The sequence below is a fragment of the Ovis canadensis genome, chromosome 9 (genome assembly GCF_042477335.2).
Source record: "Ovis canadensis isolate MfBH-ARS-UI-01 breed Bighorn chromosome 9, ARS-UI_OviCan_v2, whole genome shotgun sequence".
Taxonomy (NCBI): domain Eukaryota; kingdom Metazoa; phylum Chordata; class Mammalia; order Artiodactyla; family Bovidae; genus Ovis; species Ovis canadensis.
The window spans coordinates 38,060,016-38,077,901 of record NC_091253.1 but is presented as its reverse complement, the minus strand read 5'-3'; the positions used below and the strand labels follow the sequence as shown (position 1 = coordinate 38,077,901).

At 38.0% G+C, this 17,886-nt stretch overlaps 1 protein-coding gene across 12 annotated transcripts in view; it reads left to right on the top strand.

Moving 5' to 3' along the window:
- Positions 1-17,886, top strand: part of NSMCE2 (NSE2 (MMS21) homolog, SMC5-SMC6 complex SUMO ligase) — a 233,021-nt gene that overhangs the window by 104,843 nt on the left and 110,292 nt on the right. For 4 of the 12 annotated variants that reach the window (XM_069599886.1, XM_069599895.1, XM_069599893.1 and 1 more), the window contains exon 5: positions 17,531-17,614. The exons of 4 other annotated variants lie outside the window; for them this stretch is intronic. In XM_069599886.1, coding sequence (XP_069455987.1) covers positions 17,531-17,614 — 84 coding nt within the window. Of the gene's footprint in view, positions 1-16,652; positions 17,011-17,530; positions 17,615-17,886 lie in introns of those variants that run through there. 4 more of the 12 variants (XM_069599888.1, XM_069599894.1, XM_069599890.1 and 1 more) reach the window with 2 other exon arrangements.

Here is a 17,886-nt window from a genome sequence, read left to right as displayed (position 1 = left end):
CACTAGGCTTTTTTCAGTTCACTCTCAATAGCTTTTGAGCCCCCATTATAATTTTCAGGGAGTCCGCGTGTTCCTGGCATCTTGATAGGAGAACTAACTGGTCAGCTTTCTGACTCAGAGTGACTGTCCTTGGCCCAGTGCTATCATTACAGCTGTGCTGAGGTGCTCCATGTGGCTGTTTTCCAGACTTGCCTTGCTCAGATTACCATTTCTCTGTCTTCTCCAGTTGCTTGCTGACCTAGGCTTTTCCACTATACTTCCTTTGTGCTGGTGCCCCATTAAAATGTAGGTGGGAAAAAAGAGCAAGCATTTACTGAGATACAGGGTGAAGAGGAGAGGGTTCCGTGCTTCAGGTGGCTGTGCTTGTGATAGCAGTGGTCTCCACGTTTTTTGTTTTCTCCTTTGGGGAGGAGCACACCCTTGTGATATTTTATTTATTCATTTTTATACATGGTCTGCATAATGTCCGTATGTACATTACTAGTGAAACCTAGTCTTACTCCCCCTCATTGTTTAGACAAAAGTTCATTTTAAATAAAAATTACAAGAGTTTGCATCCTGGAGCGCATGCTTCTTACTCTGAAAACCTGGACTGGGACAGTTAGCTGTAATATTTCTTCGCTGAGTATAACAGCTAACCACTGTATACAACTGTAGCATTGATTCTGTAGATAAAGCTAAGGATTCTAACAGCTTTATCTAGACTTAGATTTCTAACAGCTTTAAATAGACAGGTAGCTTTAATTAGAGGAAAGTCCTAGCATCTGTTCCGTAGTCAATGTGTTACTCAAGTGAGTGGCTGTTGCACTTTTCCCTTTGCTAACCATGGGTTTGTTTTCTATATCTGTGAGTCTGTTTTGTAAATTAAGTTCATTTGTATCATTTTTTTAGATTCCACATATAAGTGATATATGATGTTTGTCTTTCTCTGTCTGACTTATTTACTTAATATGATAATCTCCAGATCCATTCATGTTGCTCCAGATGACTTTGTATCATTCTTTTTTTATGGCTGAGTAATATTCCATTGTGTGTATATACTGTATCTTCTGCATCCATTCATCTGTTGATGGACATTTAGGTTGCTTCCATATCTTGACTGTTAATAGTGCTGCTATGAATATTGGCGTGTATATATCTTTTTGAATTAGAACAACTAATGTTCTTTAGACACCCTGTGAGCGTTTGTATTCCCAGACTCTGACCATTCACTGGGTGGATACTGCCTAATGATTCACTTAGTATCTGTTGTCCGCATTTCCTGCTGGTTTTGCGGGATACTTTTTAAGCAGTTTAGTTCCCTGTGGCTTGTGACTCTTAATACAAAGCCAAATAAAATCCATGAACAACAATCCACTAAAGGTACTTTAATGGTACAAACTTTTATATGAATCTTTAACAGGATCCTCTCTATGTAGTTGCTATTTGGGGTCTGGAGGGGTGGACAGTCAGGAGATGAAAGAATAAGTTGCCTTTAGTGTTTCCAGTGTTCCAAAGCTTGGATATAAATGAAAGATGATCATTTAATTTATCTGGCTAGATTCCTGTGCCTAATGGCTGCATATATACCATAAACACTGTGAAGAAGCAACCATGGAAACACTTGTTTTCTTGTTGGGCTAAATTTACTCTGGGTTGAATATTAGCACAGTGCCTGGCAGTACTTTAAAAGCAAAAATAGCTTAAGCGTGACTCACTCTGAGTCATTTACTGCTAGTGTGGCTATACTGCCTAGAGCTTGACATTGAACGAGTTGGCAGCCTGTATTGCTACATTTTTTCTAGGAACTCTGAACACATTTCATTCTTGTGAATTCGCTTGTGCAAGATATTAAATAGAGTAATATGTTTATTTTGTTTCAAAGTCAAATGAATTTGAGAATGGTGAAACTGAAGTATTTTTCTTGGGCTTTCTGGAAAAGCCAGATTCTCAGAATTCTCTTGTGGTTAAGGACTTACTTTATTTTATAAAGAATTAATCAGATGTCATGGAGATTTTGTTTTAGATGCTTGGGCTTTTCTGATCAAAAACATCAGACTGCCATGAAACCCACTGCAAAAAACAAGCCTAAGCTTTACTACCAAGTTCAATTCATTAATTTTCCAGCATTACTTGACAAGATGGATTGTGCCATTCAGACAGCTTTTTCTTTTACTATTTCTTACCACTTCTTAAAAAAAAAAAAAGGTACAATGAGGCATGCAGCATAGCTTGCCTTGGGTTTAGTTGGGTATATGACTGTAAACTTCTCTCTTATTATTAAAGGTTATATAATGGGACGCTCATTGGTTTTGAAAGGCAGACCAAACCCACCCACAGGATTTCTGTTGGCCCTTTAAATGCATTGCGTGTCCTTCCCTGGGTAACCCCTGTGGTTGAGGAAGGAGTGAGTGGCTTGTTGGCTGACTGCAGGAAAGCCTCTGAAGGTTTCAGCTGATCTCATCTGGGCTGGGGTCAGAAACAGCTAGGAATCTAAAAGTACATATATGAGGATGGTTTTCCCTTGATGTTGCAATCTTTAACATGTTTTTGTGTTTAGTTTCTGGAGTTGCCCAACAATATTTCAGTTGAAGCTTAGTTTCAGCTCTTTTATTAAAATATGAACTGTGGAGGAAGAGGATTTCTTTTTTTTTTTCTATTTAAGGGCACTGTCATTTTGCAGTAGACTTCAGTGATTTGTATAGAAAGCCAGCCTAAAACCAAGATGAGCCTAAGCTAATGCTTGATATTATTTTGAAATTGTTTTACCATAAAATTCTTACATGAAGATAACTCTGGCAGAGAATTTCAACATAGTTGCATAAATGGTGTTTCATATTACAACTTGTTCTCTGCTTGACTTCATTGAAATTAATAAAAGGACTCTTTCAGAAGGATCTGGTGAGTTAGCATCATTATTTAAAAAAAAAAAGGAAAGGACTTACTCATAATGTATCCTGTGTTGCTAAGTTTTCAAAGTTAGCTATCTTGACCACACCCAAAAAGCCCTTTCATAAGACTGAAATCCACTTATTCATTTATGCTGGCTTAGAATTTTCTTCCCAGTAAAATAAAAAGTAGAAGAGCTGAGCTCGATGTGAAGTTTCCCTGAGATATAGGATGGTTTCATGAAGAACTAACATTTGGAAATTGAGTTGCTGCCAAATCTTGAATGTAATATGTGGTTCCTTATTCTGTGGTTAAAGAGATCCTGTAAAGCTGGGCTTTCTGATTTGGGCTTGCTGGGTGTTAAAAATATCCCAAGGTGCTTTCTGTACCCCCAAAGGGGTACCACCACCCTGCTGTAGATCTAGAAGAGCAGATGCCAGTCCAGGCATAGCCTTCGCTTGTGTCTCAGTCATGTGGTCTCTCTGCTGCTACATTTTGGCAGCATGTAAATGAGTTAGTAATTTGTATGGCTTGAAAATTAACAAGTTTTAGTTAACCAGCCTTTTCTGGGTTGCAAACTGAGAAGGCCTATTCTAAATGGGTCTCAGCATAGCCTAGTAGCCACTCTGTTACGCAGTTATGTAGACATGCTTTGTCCGTAGAAATGTATTAATTAAAACAACATAAAGACTTCACACAGGGTCTGGCACAAAGTAGGCGCTTAATAAAAGCTCATTAAATCTGAATTTATTTATGCAGCAAATATTACAGCCTTATTTGATCCACAAAGCTTTGTTCTTTTCCTTTCTTTCATTCCTGTTCTTAAAACGTTTATGAACTCTTATTATATGCAGAAACTATGAGATATTTGAGACAAAAAATTAGTAAGTCTTCAAGAAGTATATTCTTAACTTGGAAAGGCAAGTTATTAAGTACATTAGTCATATGCTTTCTTTCTTTTTAAGTTTGGTTACAAGAATTTTGTTACCTTGCAGTTAACTTTAAAAAAACCAAACAAACACAGTGCCAGCCATTGCCCTTCTTCAAGCACTTCCTGTGTAGCCAGCTCTGTTCAGGGTGCTGTGAGCTGGGTAGTGGTATCATCTCCATTTTACAGAAGGGGATATGGAGCCTCACAGAAGTTGAGCAACTCGTTCAACTTCATATTCATGATTCAAACCCAGGAAATCTGGCTGCAGAGTCCATGCCCTTAGCTATTACGTAAACTGCCCCTTGGTGACTGCCTTTGTTGAGGAAAAAGAAAGAACTCTTTAAAAGTAGGAGAAGAGGGGGAAGTCAACACACCAGTGATAATATGATCTCTTTTGTGAGACGTGAGGTTTTTTTTTTAATTAATGATAATTTTGGAGTTCTGTTGCTGAAATGAAGTGGCCTCTTAAGTGGGCTACATCTTTGAGAGATGATCACATATCTAGCATATCTTAGGCCAGGTGTGCCGATCCCTAAAAGGAGCAGAGTGTGAAAACTTCATGTTCTTTACATTACCTCAGAGACAAAAACCAGCTCTTAAACCAGTGCTGGGTTCTGGAAACAACTTGGCTAACAGTGAAGCCTCTTCAGTCAACGGCAGGCAGAGCCGCTTCTCATCTTGTGGCTCTTTTAAGCTCTCTGACATCCTCTTTCTTGCCCTTTCAACTCCATTCATTTCAAACCCTCCGATTGTTTTTTTTTATAGTCAACACTATTAAACAGTTATTCAGAGCCCCACAGCTCTTGCTTCTTCCTTGGCTTTGTCCAAGTTCCTGAGAGCTTCAGAAGGGGAGGAAGAGTTCACCCTGTTCCCGCATCCAGTCTTCCGCCAGCGTCTCCCTGCAGTGCAGGGTCTAAAGGTACAGTGAGTGAAGAAGCCTCTCCAGGGAGGTCCCGATAGTTTATTTGTTTGTACTGTGCATTTGGGTACATTTGTTTTTATTTAGTAAGATGCTCCCTTTTTTATTTCTTGATTCATTTTTACAGGAAAGTATTCTCTTAACATTGGGAGCAGATTACACTTATTTGCTGAACAGAGTTGTTTGCATGGATGCTCGCGTTTTCACTTCAGGCAGCACTGCTTTTGGCAGTTGTAAACAAATTATCGTATTTTTTTGGTGAGGTATAAAGTAACACACTTTAACTCGAGGTTGAATGCATTTCCCAGTACAGTATTAGCGTTTTCTTATTCTTCAAGTGATGATTTCCAAAAGATGATTTTTTAATAGAGTTGTTTTAGTTTTTAATCCAAATATATCCTTCTGTCCAAGTTGCCCCCACTCAGCACCCACCTGTGTAGCACTTTATTGTCACTGTTGATTCAATGCAACCTTTATATTTATTTGTAAAAAAGAATACATAAACTTCCTTCAAGACAACCAGAATCAAGCATTTCTGCCTGAGCTTTTCCTTGGCACATTAAACTGATATATTGAGAGTCAAGATCCTGTACGTGGGAAATAAAGGCAGTCCTAACCCAGGCACATTATAATTTTTGACTATATATTCTTGTGGCCCAGTCTCTGTGTGTTCTTTCTTTTAAACATGTCCAATCCTGACATTTTAAAATAACATTTTGTAAATTTGCCAGGAAGGGAAGGTGACCATACAATTATCAGATGGTAAATTCTAATCATGGGACATTCGCGTGGGTCTTTTATAATTGAAGACAGTACATCCATTGTAATTGAAGATAGTGCAAATGAGGACATGGGGTGGCCGGGAACAGAGGGTAGAGAGGTGAGCAGCTGCTCTGTGCTGTGTCCTCTCGACCCCGACCAATGCCTGCAGCTGGAATCAGTTCTAGATCTTACCCTCGATGCTTGGGGGACCTTGAGGGTTGGGGAAGCCAGCTTAGGGATTGCAGGCAACTCTCGTGTTTTTCTAGGTTTTCACTTTCTGACTTCTGGAGAAAGGAATGCCACTTGTCAGAGAGGGAGGAGGAATGAATCTTGAGAATAAGAATATGGTTTTGGAAGTGGAGTTGAGGTGGGTACGTAGAAAAGAGGGAGAAGCAGAGGAATAGACACAAATTGGGGAGAAACCTTGGGGAGGAAGACAGTGGCGAGGAAGAGACAACTTTCTCCCCACTTGCTCCTCCCTGTTTGACAATCTGGTTATTTCCGCTTTCTCCCTTTGCTTCCTCTTTTCCCTGCCCCTTTGATGGCACTGCCCTCCAAGACTTGTTCTCTCCTCCTTTTCCCTCATGTGTTTGTGTCCTCTCAATCCCCTGTCTCCAACCCGCTCATCCACCTCCATCAGCCTCCTGTTATCAGCCCTGCCCCACTTTGCAGAGGGGTCCACCTGGGAGTGCCATGGTCACAGCCAGGCTGGTGCAGCTGGCATCACTTAGGATCTGTTTTCTTAGAATCAGCCTTGACAACCCAGCAAGCGTAACCAGCCTTTCAGCTTCGCTTCAAGTCAGAATGAAACCCTGTGCTCATCTTTGTCTATCTTCCAATAAGCTTGGACAGTCTCCAGATCTGAGACACAAGATAGGAGAGGACCTGCCATGTCCTAGACATTAGTGTGGGGTTCTCGTTAATGGCATCCTCATTGGTCCTGTGGAGAACAGTGAGGGAGCTTGGGGGTTTTCCCACATCTGTGCTGCTCAGACAGAGCAAGTCACACAGCTGACAAGCAGCTGACCTGGATGCCAATTCAGTCTCTGCCCCTCAGGAACTGGTGCTTTGCTGCCTGCTGAATAACTGGTCAAAGGTTTACTTACTCTATTTAGAATTCAGGAAAGCTTTTATTAACATCTTCTAAACTGTAGCATTAACTTTTGGTGTTGAACGATGTCTATGCAAATAGATTGCAATTAATATAAGAATCAGAAAGTCTTTTACTGGGCTCATAAAACTTCTTTAGTATTTACAAATCAGGTTAAGCTTTAATTAGAATTTCTTGATATTCAATTCTTTTTAAAATTACTTTTCTAACTATGCAAATGTTTATGTCATAGAAAATTGAAATAATACAAAAGGCAAAAGATAAAAATCACCTCTAGTCCCACCACATAGTAGTGGCTTCTATATTTCCATAGTCTTTTTTCTTGTAAAACATATCCTTGCAAGATTGGGATCAGTGTTGTGTTCTGATTATTTCCCTCACTATAGTGCATGTTCATAAAGTATCTGAAAATATGATTTTAAATTGATATCTAATATTCCATTTATATAGCATAATTTTCCTCTTTGAGTCATTACTCTGTATTAATATTCACTCACGAGTAGTCTGTCAGTGGATGATAATTGATATTATCAGTTTAATAGTTTAAAAATAATATCTTTTTCTTTGCACTGAGTCTGAAAAATCAAAAATTTACCATTTTCAGGTCATTTCTGTGTTGTTTTTAATTTATATATTCGATTAATAGTATATTTTTCAAGTAGAAGTTGTTTTCTAAAAATTATTTCAGAAGTTGAAACAAGTGATTGGTGTTTTGTTTTGGTAAAAATTTACTCATTTTGAAAATGTTTTGATACATTCATTCAACCGGCAGACTTTTATTAAATCCCTCCCAGTACAGGGTGCTAGTTGCTGAGAAGAAGCATGCTTTCTGCCTTCAAGAAGCTTGTAATTCACACAGGTAACATATATAAGCATAATTTTATATTTAATAAAAATATAATAGTAATATTATAACAGAAATAAATACAAAAATAAAGCTGTAAGCAGTGTGCATGGAGAACACGAAGGAAAAGTGGTTAATTCTGGTTGGTAGAAGACTTCCTGGAAGAGTTGACATTTGAGCTGGGCCTTGAGGCATGGGTGGAATTTCACTTGAGATGGCAGTTGAAGGACCTGTGAAGCAGGGCATACAACATAGAACCACAGAGGCCTGAGAGCACGTGTCACATTTGAGGAAGTCATATCTCCCAGGTGGGCTGGTGTTTTATGTGCCAGGGTCGTGGGGTCAGGTGTAATGGGAGTGAGACAGAGGGCAATAGTAGCATCAAACCTAGAGCAAGAAGGGATCAAACAGTTGATGATCAATTAGTGTGTCTTGGGGCTCAGATGGTAACACATCTGCTTGCAATGCAGGAGACCTGGGTTCAATCCCTGGGTCAGGAAGATCCCCTGGAGAAGGAAATGGCAACCCACTTCAGTACTCTTGCCTGGAAAATTCCATGGATGGAGGAGCCTGGTAGGCTAGAGTCTATGGGATCACAAAGAGTCGGACACGACCGAGCAACCTTCACTGGTAGTGTGTGTCTGACTCTGTGCTATGTTCCTTCTCATTCATAGATGATCTCATTTGATTTATGTAACAATTTTGTGAGCTATTAATATCACCACTTTGGAAGATGGAAATAAAAAGCTCAAGAAGCCTAAGTGATTTCCCCCCAAATCACAAAGCTTTATCAGAGGCAGGACCAAAACTCAAATGTAGGCCTGAAGGTCATGCTTTTCTCCCCTCTACAAGTGTGGAGTCGTAAAAGCCACACTCCAGTGTTTGGATTATTGTGTAGGTAGTGCCTTTGTGTTTTTTTTCTTTTAATGGAGTACAGTTGCTTTACAATGTTGTGTTAGTTTCTACTGCACAGCAAAGTGACTCAGCCATACATGTACATGTATCCCATCTTTTTTGGATTTCCTTCCCATTCAAGTCACCACAGAGCACCAGGTAGAGTTCCCTGTGCTATTCAGTAGGTTCTCACTGGTTATCTGTTTTATACATAGTGTCAGTAGTGTGTATGTGTCAGTCCCAGTCTTCCAGTTCATCCCACCACCACCCCCCTTGCCCCTTTGATATCCTTTTTTTTTTGTATGAGTGATATTATCTGACTAATGAAGGTACTTCTAGTGGCAGAGCAAAGAATTGAAAAAGGATATTGCAAGAAATGAGACAAGATGGAAGACTTGCAGAAATCCAAGCAGGACATGGAGAAGCTGAGCTACTGCAGAAGTGGTAGGAATGGAAGAGAAAAAGGTGGAAGAGGCGTAGAATGGAAGCCCTTAGTAGACTGACGATCTGAAGGCAGTGAGGAGGTCTAGGTTAGTCATCTCGACTTTTTAAAAATCATGTACTCTTTTTTTTTCTTCTGCTTTAAACAAAATCCCATGTATTTGGAAATTAAATGTCCACTTTTAAATGATGGTTTTATGGTTGTGTCTAAGAAGCCATAACAAGGAAACTTAGAAAGTATTTGTAATAGAATAAAAATGAAAAGAAAATTTATCAGAATTTGTTGCGTACAGCTGAAGCTGCTTAATACAATTAAATACAATGTAGAGTCTTGAATATAGTTTGAAAACTAATAATAGACACTAGCATAAAATTTTGTGAAATTTGAGCAAAATCTGTGCTTTAGTTAATGATACTTATGACTTGTTAATTTCCTGTCTTTTTTGCAACATAGTATTTCTTTATATTCTCAGAATTAGCTTCACTCCTCATTCAGAAAGAACTTTATAATCACTAAGATTATAAATTTTCTAGACATTTAGCAGTAATGCTAGATGCCGAAATACATGAAGCTATATAAAAGTTTTGAGTGAATATAAATTAGAAGTCTAGCATTCTGTTCATGATAAGTCAAACAAGTGGACTCAAAATGTCATAATTTTTTTAGCTAGGCAAAAATTCATACATTTTCTAAAATATGCATATTATGCATACTATATACATGCTGCTGCTGCTGCTAAGTCGCTTCAGTCATGTCCAACTCTGTGCGACCCCGTAGACGGCAGCCCACCAGGCTCCCCCCGTCCCTGGGATTCTCCAGGCAAGAACGCTGGAGTGGGTTGCCATTTCCTTCTCCAGTGCATGAAAGTGAAAAGTGAAAGTGAAGTTGCTCTGTCGTGTCCGACTCTTAGCGACCCCATGGACTGCAGCCCACCAGGCTCCTCCGCCCATGGGATTTTCCAGGCAAGAGTACTGGAGTGGGTTGCCATTGCCTTCTCCGTACTGTATACATATATGTATAGAAAAGCTTTTTAACGTGGCTTGGTAAAGGCTTGAGAAAGAGCAACAATAACAAGAAGAGACAGAGAAATTGGAAAACATAAACTAAATAAAATGGGAGCACTGAATATGAAATAGAAAAAGTAAAAATCACATACCCTTAATAAATACTTTTGAGCATGAATCCAGTATGAAACTTTTCATATTTAATCCCTTCTCCTGTGGATTTTTCCTGTGAATACTCATTTTAGGGATTACTGGAATTAATGAAGAAGAATGGGTGTTCTGGGAGATGGGCAGGAAAAAAGAGTAGAATTGAATTAGAGTTGGTTTTGGACATGATGGGTCCAAGATACCTGAAGCAGTGCAGTCGTTTGAAGATGCTTCATACAGAGTTGGAAGTGAATCCTAAAGATTGTATAAGGAAAACGATACCAAGCTTATGTTGGTTGTTTTAATGTTTTATCATTTGATTCTCAACTAAATATTTACAGCATTTTGAAAATGTTATACTTGGCGGTTTAAATTAAAGACTGAGTATTCTTAAAATAAATCTTTTGTATAGCCTAAAACATGAAGGTCTTTTAGATTGTAGTTCATTCACCTGTTTAGACTTCTTAGAATATTCAGAGGTATCAGCCCTAAACAGGTCTTCCAAAGCAAGAGATTCTCCAAAGCTCAGAGTGTCTTACAAATGGCTTATGTTTTTCAGTGACTTTCTCAAAAGTATAATTTTCATTTCCTTCTGGCCAACCCTCCATTACTGAGTTAATACCTATAAAGCCTAACCCAGAATACTTTCAGTTTACTAAGACCCTACAATTATATGATTAAAGGCACAAATGCTGGTTGATGTTTTTGGTTTGGTTCAGTTTGGTTTGATTTTATTTTAATTAAGGGTACTTCAGCCCACAAAATCTTTTATCTTGATATTCAAACCATGTTTCCCTTTGGGGAAGTAGGGATGAGAAACAGCTGTAGTTCCTCTATCATGAAGTTCAATTAACTTTCTTCCTTTTGTCTATTTTCTGTTCGGTGTCTGTATCCATATCCTTGATGAATATTTATTGAATGCCCGAGGAATAGTAGCACTATTGTAAGCTGAGCACGTTGATGTGGAAAAGCACCTTTTCTCTTCTATTGCTTACTGGATAAAAGGCCCAAAGAACTATGTCAGGTTCACAAAATGAGTCTTTCATGCAAAATAGATTCTCAGAACAAGTAGCTGAAAATGGAAACGTTCCTATTGGACAAAATGACAAAGCAAAATCAAATCTACAGGTCTCTGTAATCCTGCCCCTCTCTCTCTTCGACGGCAGGGGGCAGCGGCATAAGATAAGAATGGTTGCTACCCCTTCTGTTCCTGCGCCCTGTACACAGCAGCCACAACTGGCTGCATGGACAGCAGGCTTTTGAGGCTGAAATAGAAGATTAAGGCCTTGACAAAATCCCAGATTAGATCAGTAGTTGATAAAAATTACAGTATCTGATTTTACATCTAACACATATTAGCCTGATCTCTTGTTTTTAGGCCTTCCAGAGAAATTTTGAGGAAACAAATATTTGGGACTGTTAGTCATAGAGTAAACCTCATAGTCTAGGATGTTTATAGTTGTCTCACAGGTAGTAGCAGGATGAGCCAGTAGACAGGAAGTGCTGTGCTACATAGTAACGAGTTAGTAAATATGAATGAATGATTGCCGACATCCCTTCAGGAAAACAACTTGCTTTGGTAGCTTTGCAGTGAGTCCACAGTCTGTCGCTGCCGTGCCTTTTGCCGGCGTGCAACAGTACAATAATTCCAAGAGCAAAAAGTCTGAGACCTTTGTTCTGGTTCTGCCATTTTAGTATTGTAAGTACTCAGGGACTGACCTCTTTCAGACCTTTCTCATTCCCTGAAACAGTCTGTTTCTTTTTGTGTTGCCACAGAACTCCAATCATACTCATCCTGACACTTCTGTACACTGTAGGTCACACCCACTAGTGAATAATGAGATGTTGTAAGCCGCAACCCAATTGTAAAAGGTTGTGACCAGCATTTTATTAAAAAAAGAAAAGATACAGAATAGGGTAGATTAGAAAATACCACAGAGTGAATCATGTGTAGAAAGAGTCATGTTTCATAAAACTTCTGTTTCACTTAAACTTGTTTGTTTATCCTGGGTTGCAGTATAAAATGTATTTCTTACTTTAAGTCATAGTTTAAAAAATTTTTCTTGAAAAATACTGTTGTAGTATAAACCATATCATCATGTAATTGTTTTATAAATCCCTCCCCTCTGCTAGACTATGCATCTCTTAATAAAAGGAATCACATTTTATTTGTCTCTTAATTTCTAATAGCTAGAATAGATTTGCCTAACACAGGTATGTAGTGTTTGTGGAATGAGTGAAAGAACTGAAATCTACTTAACTTCTCTGAACCTCATATTTTTCCTAAATTAGAATGTCACCCACCAGATCTCACAGTGTTCATGTGTAGAGTGGTTGAGATATGGATATGAAAGTGCTTTATTGTAAGAATGATGTGCAGAATAAGGATTATCATCCAGCATAAATTTTGTTATTGTTGCTGGACAGATAAGCTTCAGAAACTCTTAAACTCTTAAATCAGTGTTCTAAAGATGACTTGTTTATTGCAGTACTATTAACAGTGCTGTATTATCCCTTTTTAGGTGGCAAGTTAGGAGACAGTCTTGAAAAATTAAGTATGTGCTCTTTCTTTTTCATTTTTACATTTTAAATTATGGAACAGTTAATTATATAAGATACAAAGACACACTATAAGATGGACTGCTGTGTACTCAGCTCCACCTTCTACCAACAGGTAGCAACTCAGAGCCAATTTTGTTGTTTCATCTGTGTCCTCTCCTATCTCCTGCTTCCTGCGTTACTGTGAAGCATTTCTTTTCTTCTCTCCCACTCTTCTTTCTCCCCCGACCCTCTTCCCTCTTTTGCTTACCTCTTCAAATATGTAGAAATATTCTTAACATTCTTTTAAGATAGAATCATTAGCGCCAAGCAATGTAGCTTGGGAATTTAGACTAAAGTAGTGCAGTGCTGTGTGTGAATGAGCTATTCTATGACAGGAACTAGCAGGTAAACAAGATATTTTATTTCCCAAGATTTTCATATGATGGTGACCAACTCCATTGCAAAACAATAATCACATTCCACAGTCGTAAGTAGTTCTGGAGGCTTAGTTACACAATCACCAACTCTGTCATCTTCCTCAGAAATGTGACCTTACAGAAAAGTAAAGAGTCTGAAGCATGACAGGTCACTTTTTAAGCTTTTTGAAGTTTGTTTTCTATCATGTAAGAATCCTCAAGCTTTTGACCTCTAGCTAGGCAAGAAAAAGTATCTGACTGAAACTTTTGAAATACTGTAAAACTATAATAAACTCCACTTTAAGACTATAGCCCCGGGCTGTAATATGTCACTTAGAAGTTAAAATCTACTTGGAAGAAAAAAATTTTTTAATCATCACTTGTATTATGAATTCATAGTAATCTTTTTTTGGTTTTCATAATTTTGTGATTTGAGCCTTAATGTGATAAATATATAGATCCAAATAATTTGAAACCCTAAAGATACTTAATTCTGTCAAATTTTACTTATTTAGAATTTTTCTTCCTTAAAGTCAACTGTAGAGACTTTTTTGATTTTGAACAAAGTATTGCTAAGTTTTACCCACTGCAACAATTGAATAGTCCAAAACTGCATTTGTCAACTTAGTAAAAACCAATTGTTATTAGTCTAACACTGCAAATTACCAGGGGTCTTTCTCCTTTGATCTCATTCTGCACAAACTACTCCATTTGACGAGTATTGTCTCGTATTGACTTCTATTTCCCATCAACCCAATTATAAACTTAATATTGATGAGATTTCACCATTTTAGACCCTGACTCTATGTCCGTTTAATCCTGCCTCTCAGTGTAAACTGGAGTTAGTTTTAGCCAGGTGAATGCACTTCCTCATGGCCTCTCTGGGTGCCATTCTAACTCTTTCCCTGCTGTCTGATCACAGCACAACTCTTGTTCATCAAGGCCACTTCCCCCCCATTCCTCTTCTCTAACTTATGTTCTGCCAGTCCTGTAGGACCCATTTCAAGTCCTACCTTTTCAAATAAGCCTTCCCCAGTAATAGCTATCTTCCTGGCTATTTTTATTTTTTGAGGGAAGAAGTATGATTTTATTTGGAAAGCTGACCGACTGAGAAGATGGCAGACTAATGTCTCAAAATACCCATTTATTGGGGTCTGGTTTCTGGATGTTTTTAGTTCTTGATTTCCTGTGTCAGGTATGTTTGCCCTTGAATATAATTTGAAAATTTCCCCCTAACTACAAAAGTAATATATGCTTCTTGTAAAATTATTAGATAGGATGTTTGAAAGTGAAAAGATTGCTCCTGGCTTCCCAATTCCAATCTGCAGAGATAACTACCATTATGTGTCTTTACTGTCATATTTCTGCATATAAGCAAGAATATACATGGCACATATTACACACGTACATGTTTATACACATGGAGATAGCTATAGATTTAGGTATATTTTACACACATACACCATCTTATAACTTTCTTTTTCCATCTGATGATGTATCTTGGAAATCTGTCCATGTCAGTGAATATAAGTGATTTCATTTAAACATGCCTCTTTATTGTGTCAAATTATTTTCTACATATATATCTCATCTTCCTTCACAGAAGGAAAATGGAAACTCTTCAAGGGCAGGATAATTACATATTCCTTCTCTTTTCCATTCGCTTATTCTTTAGTCTTTGTGCATTTATTGCATGTTTCACTATTCATGCTGTGGAAAATCAAAGATGTTTACTTCTCATAATCCCTATGGGGTCAGAATCTAGTAGATAAGAATCTACATTTATTCTTAGAACTGTAACACAGGAAGAAATTGAGACGTGTCACCAATTTTTGTTACTGGAAATATGGCTGATTAAGTTATTTGAACAATTTTCTTGCTGAAAATTATTGAAGTTGTTGAATATGTACAAGAAAACATCCTCAGAGGAGCAAAGTCCTGAAACTCTAAGGAACTGTAAGGAAAAACAAGAGTTCAAAGAAGCTTAGACAGAAAAAGCTTTTGACAAAATCCAGCACCTGTTTATGATAAAAACCCTCCAGAAAGTGGGCATAGAGGTGCATATTTCCAACATAATAAAGGCCATATATGACAAACCTACAGCTAGCATCATACTCCATGGTGAAAAGCTGAAAGCATTCCCTCTAAGATCAGGAACAAGACAAGGATGTCCACTCTCACCACTTTTGTTCAACATAGTTTGGAAGATTTCCAAGATACATCCTAGCTGCAGCAGTCAGAGAAGAAAAAGAAGTAAAGGGAATCCAAATTGGAAAAGAAGTTAGGTTGTCACTGTTTGCAGATGACATGACTATACATAGAAGATCCTAAAGTTGCTACCAGGAAACTGCTAGTACTCATCAGTGAACTTGGTATAGTTGCAGGTTCCAAAATTAATACACAGAAATCTGCTGCATTTCTATACATTAACAACAAAAGATCAGAAAGAGAAATTCAAGAAGCAGTTCCATTTACCATTGCATCAAAAAGAATGAAAATTCAGAACTAACACTGCTTTTTCCTTGAGGGCATTTGCTACTGCAGGCAAATTTGGACTTTGCCTGCATTGGGTAGTAACACTACATAGAAAGCTAGTAAATGATTAATATTAAGATTAGCATAATGATTTGGGGTGGTGCAGAGTTTCTGGGGTACTCAGAATCCTCTGTTTATGGACCTGGTGGAAGCTCAGTAGGGTAATTTATTTTCTAAACTAGGCGTTTTTGTTTTGTGTACTTTTCTGTGTATGTGTTATAATTTAAAACAAAAAGTTAGATGTGAGAGATAATAATATGATCTCACACATGTGTGCATTATATACATGTATATGTGCATGTGTGTCTATGTTCTATGAATAGAATGTGTAATATATAAATTCCACACATTGATAAAATACAGAAATTTTAAAATATATGTGTTTGGGAATACAAAAGTTTATGTGTGTGTTTCATATACACAAAAAAGATGTGAAAGTATTCTCCAACTTCTGAGGACAACCTTGAGAGATAGAATAGGGGTGGGGAAGAAGCGAGAAAGAAATTTATTATACTTTGTGCTTCAAACCACTGTTAATTTTTTTAAATATTCATTATTATTTAGTACTTTATAAAACAGATTAAGAAGGATGGCTTCTGTTTCTGCCCTTAGATTTTAAAAAAGTGTTCCTTCCACCAGGTTCCATACCATTTGGCACAATACCTATTTTTTTTGTTTGTTTGTTAAAATGTCTTGTTCCTTTGCTAGACTGTAAGCTCTTAAAGGGAACAAGACAATTTTTATCATTATATTTCTTGTATGTCATTAATCCTCATATATAGGATAGGATCTATAAATGCTAGTAAAAAATGAATAAATATACCTTAAAAGAATTTAGGACCGTAGGTATCCAGTAGATACAGTGTCTCCTTAGAGTCTCTCTTTATGCTTTTAAATATTATTTTGTGTCTGGCACAGCAGTGGGTGTAAAGTTGGCACAGTGAATACAGGTTGATTTGAATTTAACTGACACTTTGTGGAACCTGTAGGCAAATGTGGAGTTCACCATGTGGTGCCCCTCTTGATCCCAGAAAGCAGAAAAATGCAAATACTCTCTGAAAATTAAACTAAGAAATGAACATCTAACTGATTAAAGTCAAGAAAGGCAACGTGATCTTACGAGACATAAGGACTCTGGGCGCAGAGATTTGACTAACCTGATTGATGGTACTGACATCTTTAAAACACACAAACATACAGAAATGCTCAGGAGAGCATTTTCTCTCTCTCCAAAACAGAAGAAAAGGAAAACTCTTAATGAAATTGTCACGATACCTAACAAAGCACTGTCTGACCAATAGCACCTGCCAGGTGGAGGCAAGCATCCAGCCTTTGTGCAGGTGGGATAGCCCTGTGGTACAGAGCTGCAGAACCTCATGCCATTCTGCACTGGAATCCTGCATAATTAACTCCACTTGCTCTGCTTCCGTGTGCACCAAGCTTCCCTCTGGTGATTTGCCTTCCCAAGGAGATAATGCACTATCGGGCTGATGCAGAGTCATCACTGTCAGACTGATGCAGCGTCAGTATGCCTGATTCTTCTGTTGTTCACTGTAAATAATAAAGTCGCCTTCTTTTTTTTTTTTTTTTTGTATACATCAGTGTCTTGTGAGTTTTGTTAGCATGAGTCTGCATTCCTGTGTCCAGTCAGTGAGATCGGGTATCAGAGTCTGCAAGGCTCATCAAGGTAAATACTACCTTGTGGGCATCTGTTGGAGTGGACTGCTGGATTTCCCAGGTGATGCCATCCATGTCATCTTGCTCCATGTTCCCTTTCCATTCCACACTTCACCAGAAAAGGTCTTCCCAGAAGTAGTATGTTAGAACATCTTAATAATGTGTGCATTTCAGCTGAAGAGTACCAAATAATACTGTGTCAATGATAGTAGACCCTTATCCTCTGGGTGAGTGTTATTGGTTTGGTGAGTTTCATACCCATTTGGGTAAATGGAATATATGATGTTATATAGATGCCACATGCTGAGAACCCCCAACAACTCATTTCCAGTTCTGGCTTCACAGCCCCTTGTGGCTTCACTTCTGGCTCTCATCTCACTGTCAACATCGATCCTGGCATCATACTCAAGTCACTTCCTAACCTGGGTCTCTCTTGCAGCAGTGAAACCCAAAGAAGATGGAGGACAGAATGAGTTCGACAAGATTAAGGATAAGGATGCAAGTAGAGCAGGCAATGAACGAGGTTATAGAATTTTTTTTTCTTCCATTCTCATCTTTCTCTTTTCTCCAAACAGTCCCAGTAGCATTTGAAAGGGTTTCAAAATTCCACACACTGCTATCGAAAAAATAAAGCACAAGTTCTCAACGCCATGTTCTGCTTACCTAACGGAATGTAAACCAAATTTCAGTAAATCATTAACAGCAATACCTTGTCAAAAAGGATATCAGAGTAGATAACAGGGCAAAACTCACTATAACTCTCAAGTGTATCCTGGAATTTTTAAAAAATTGATT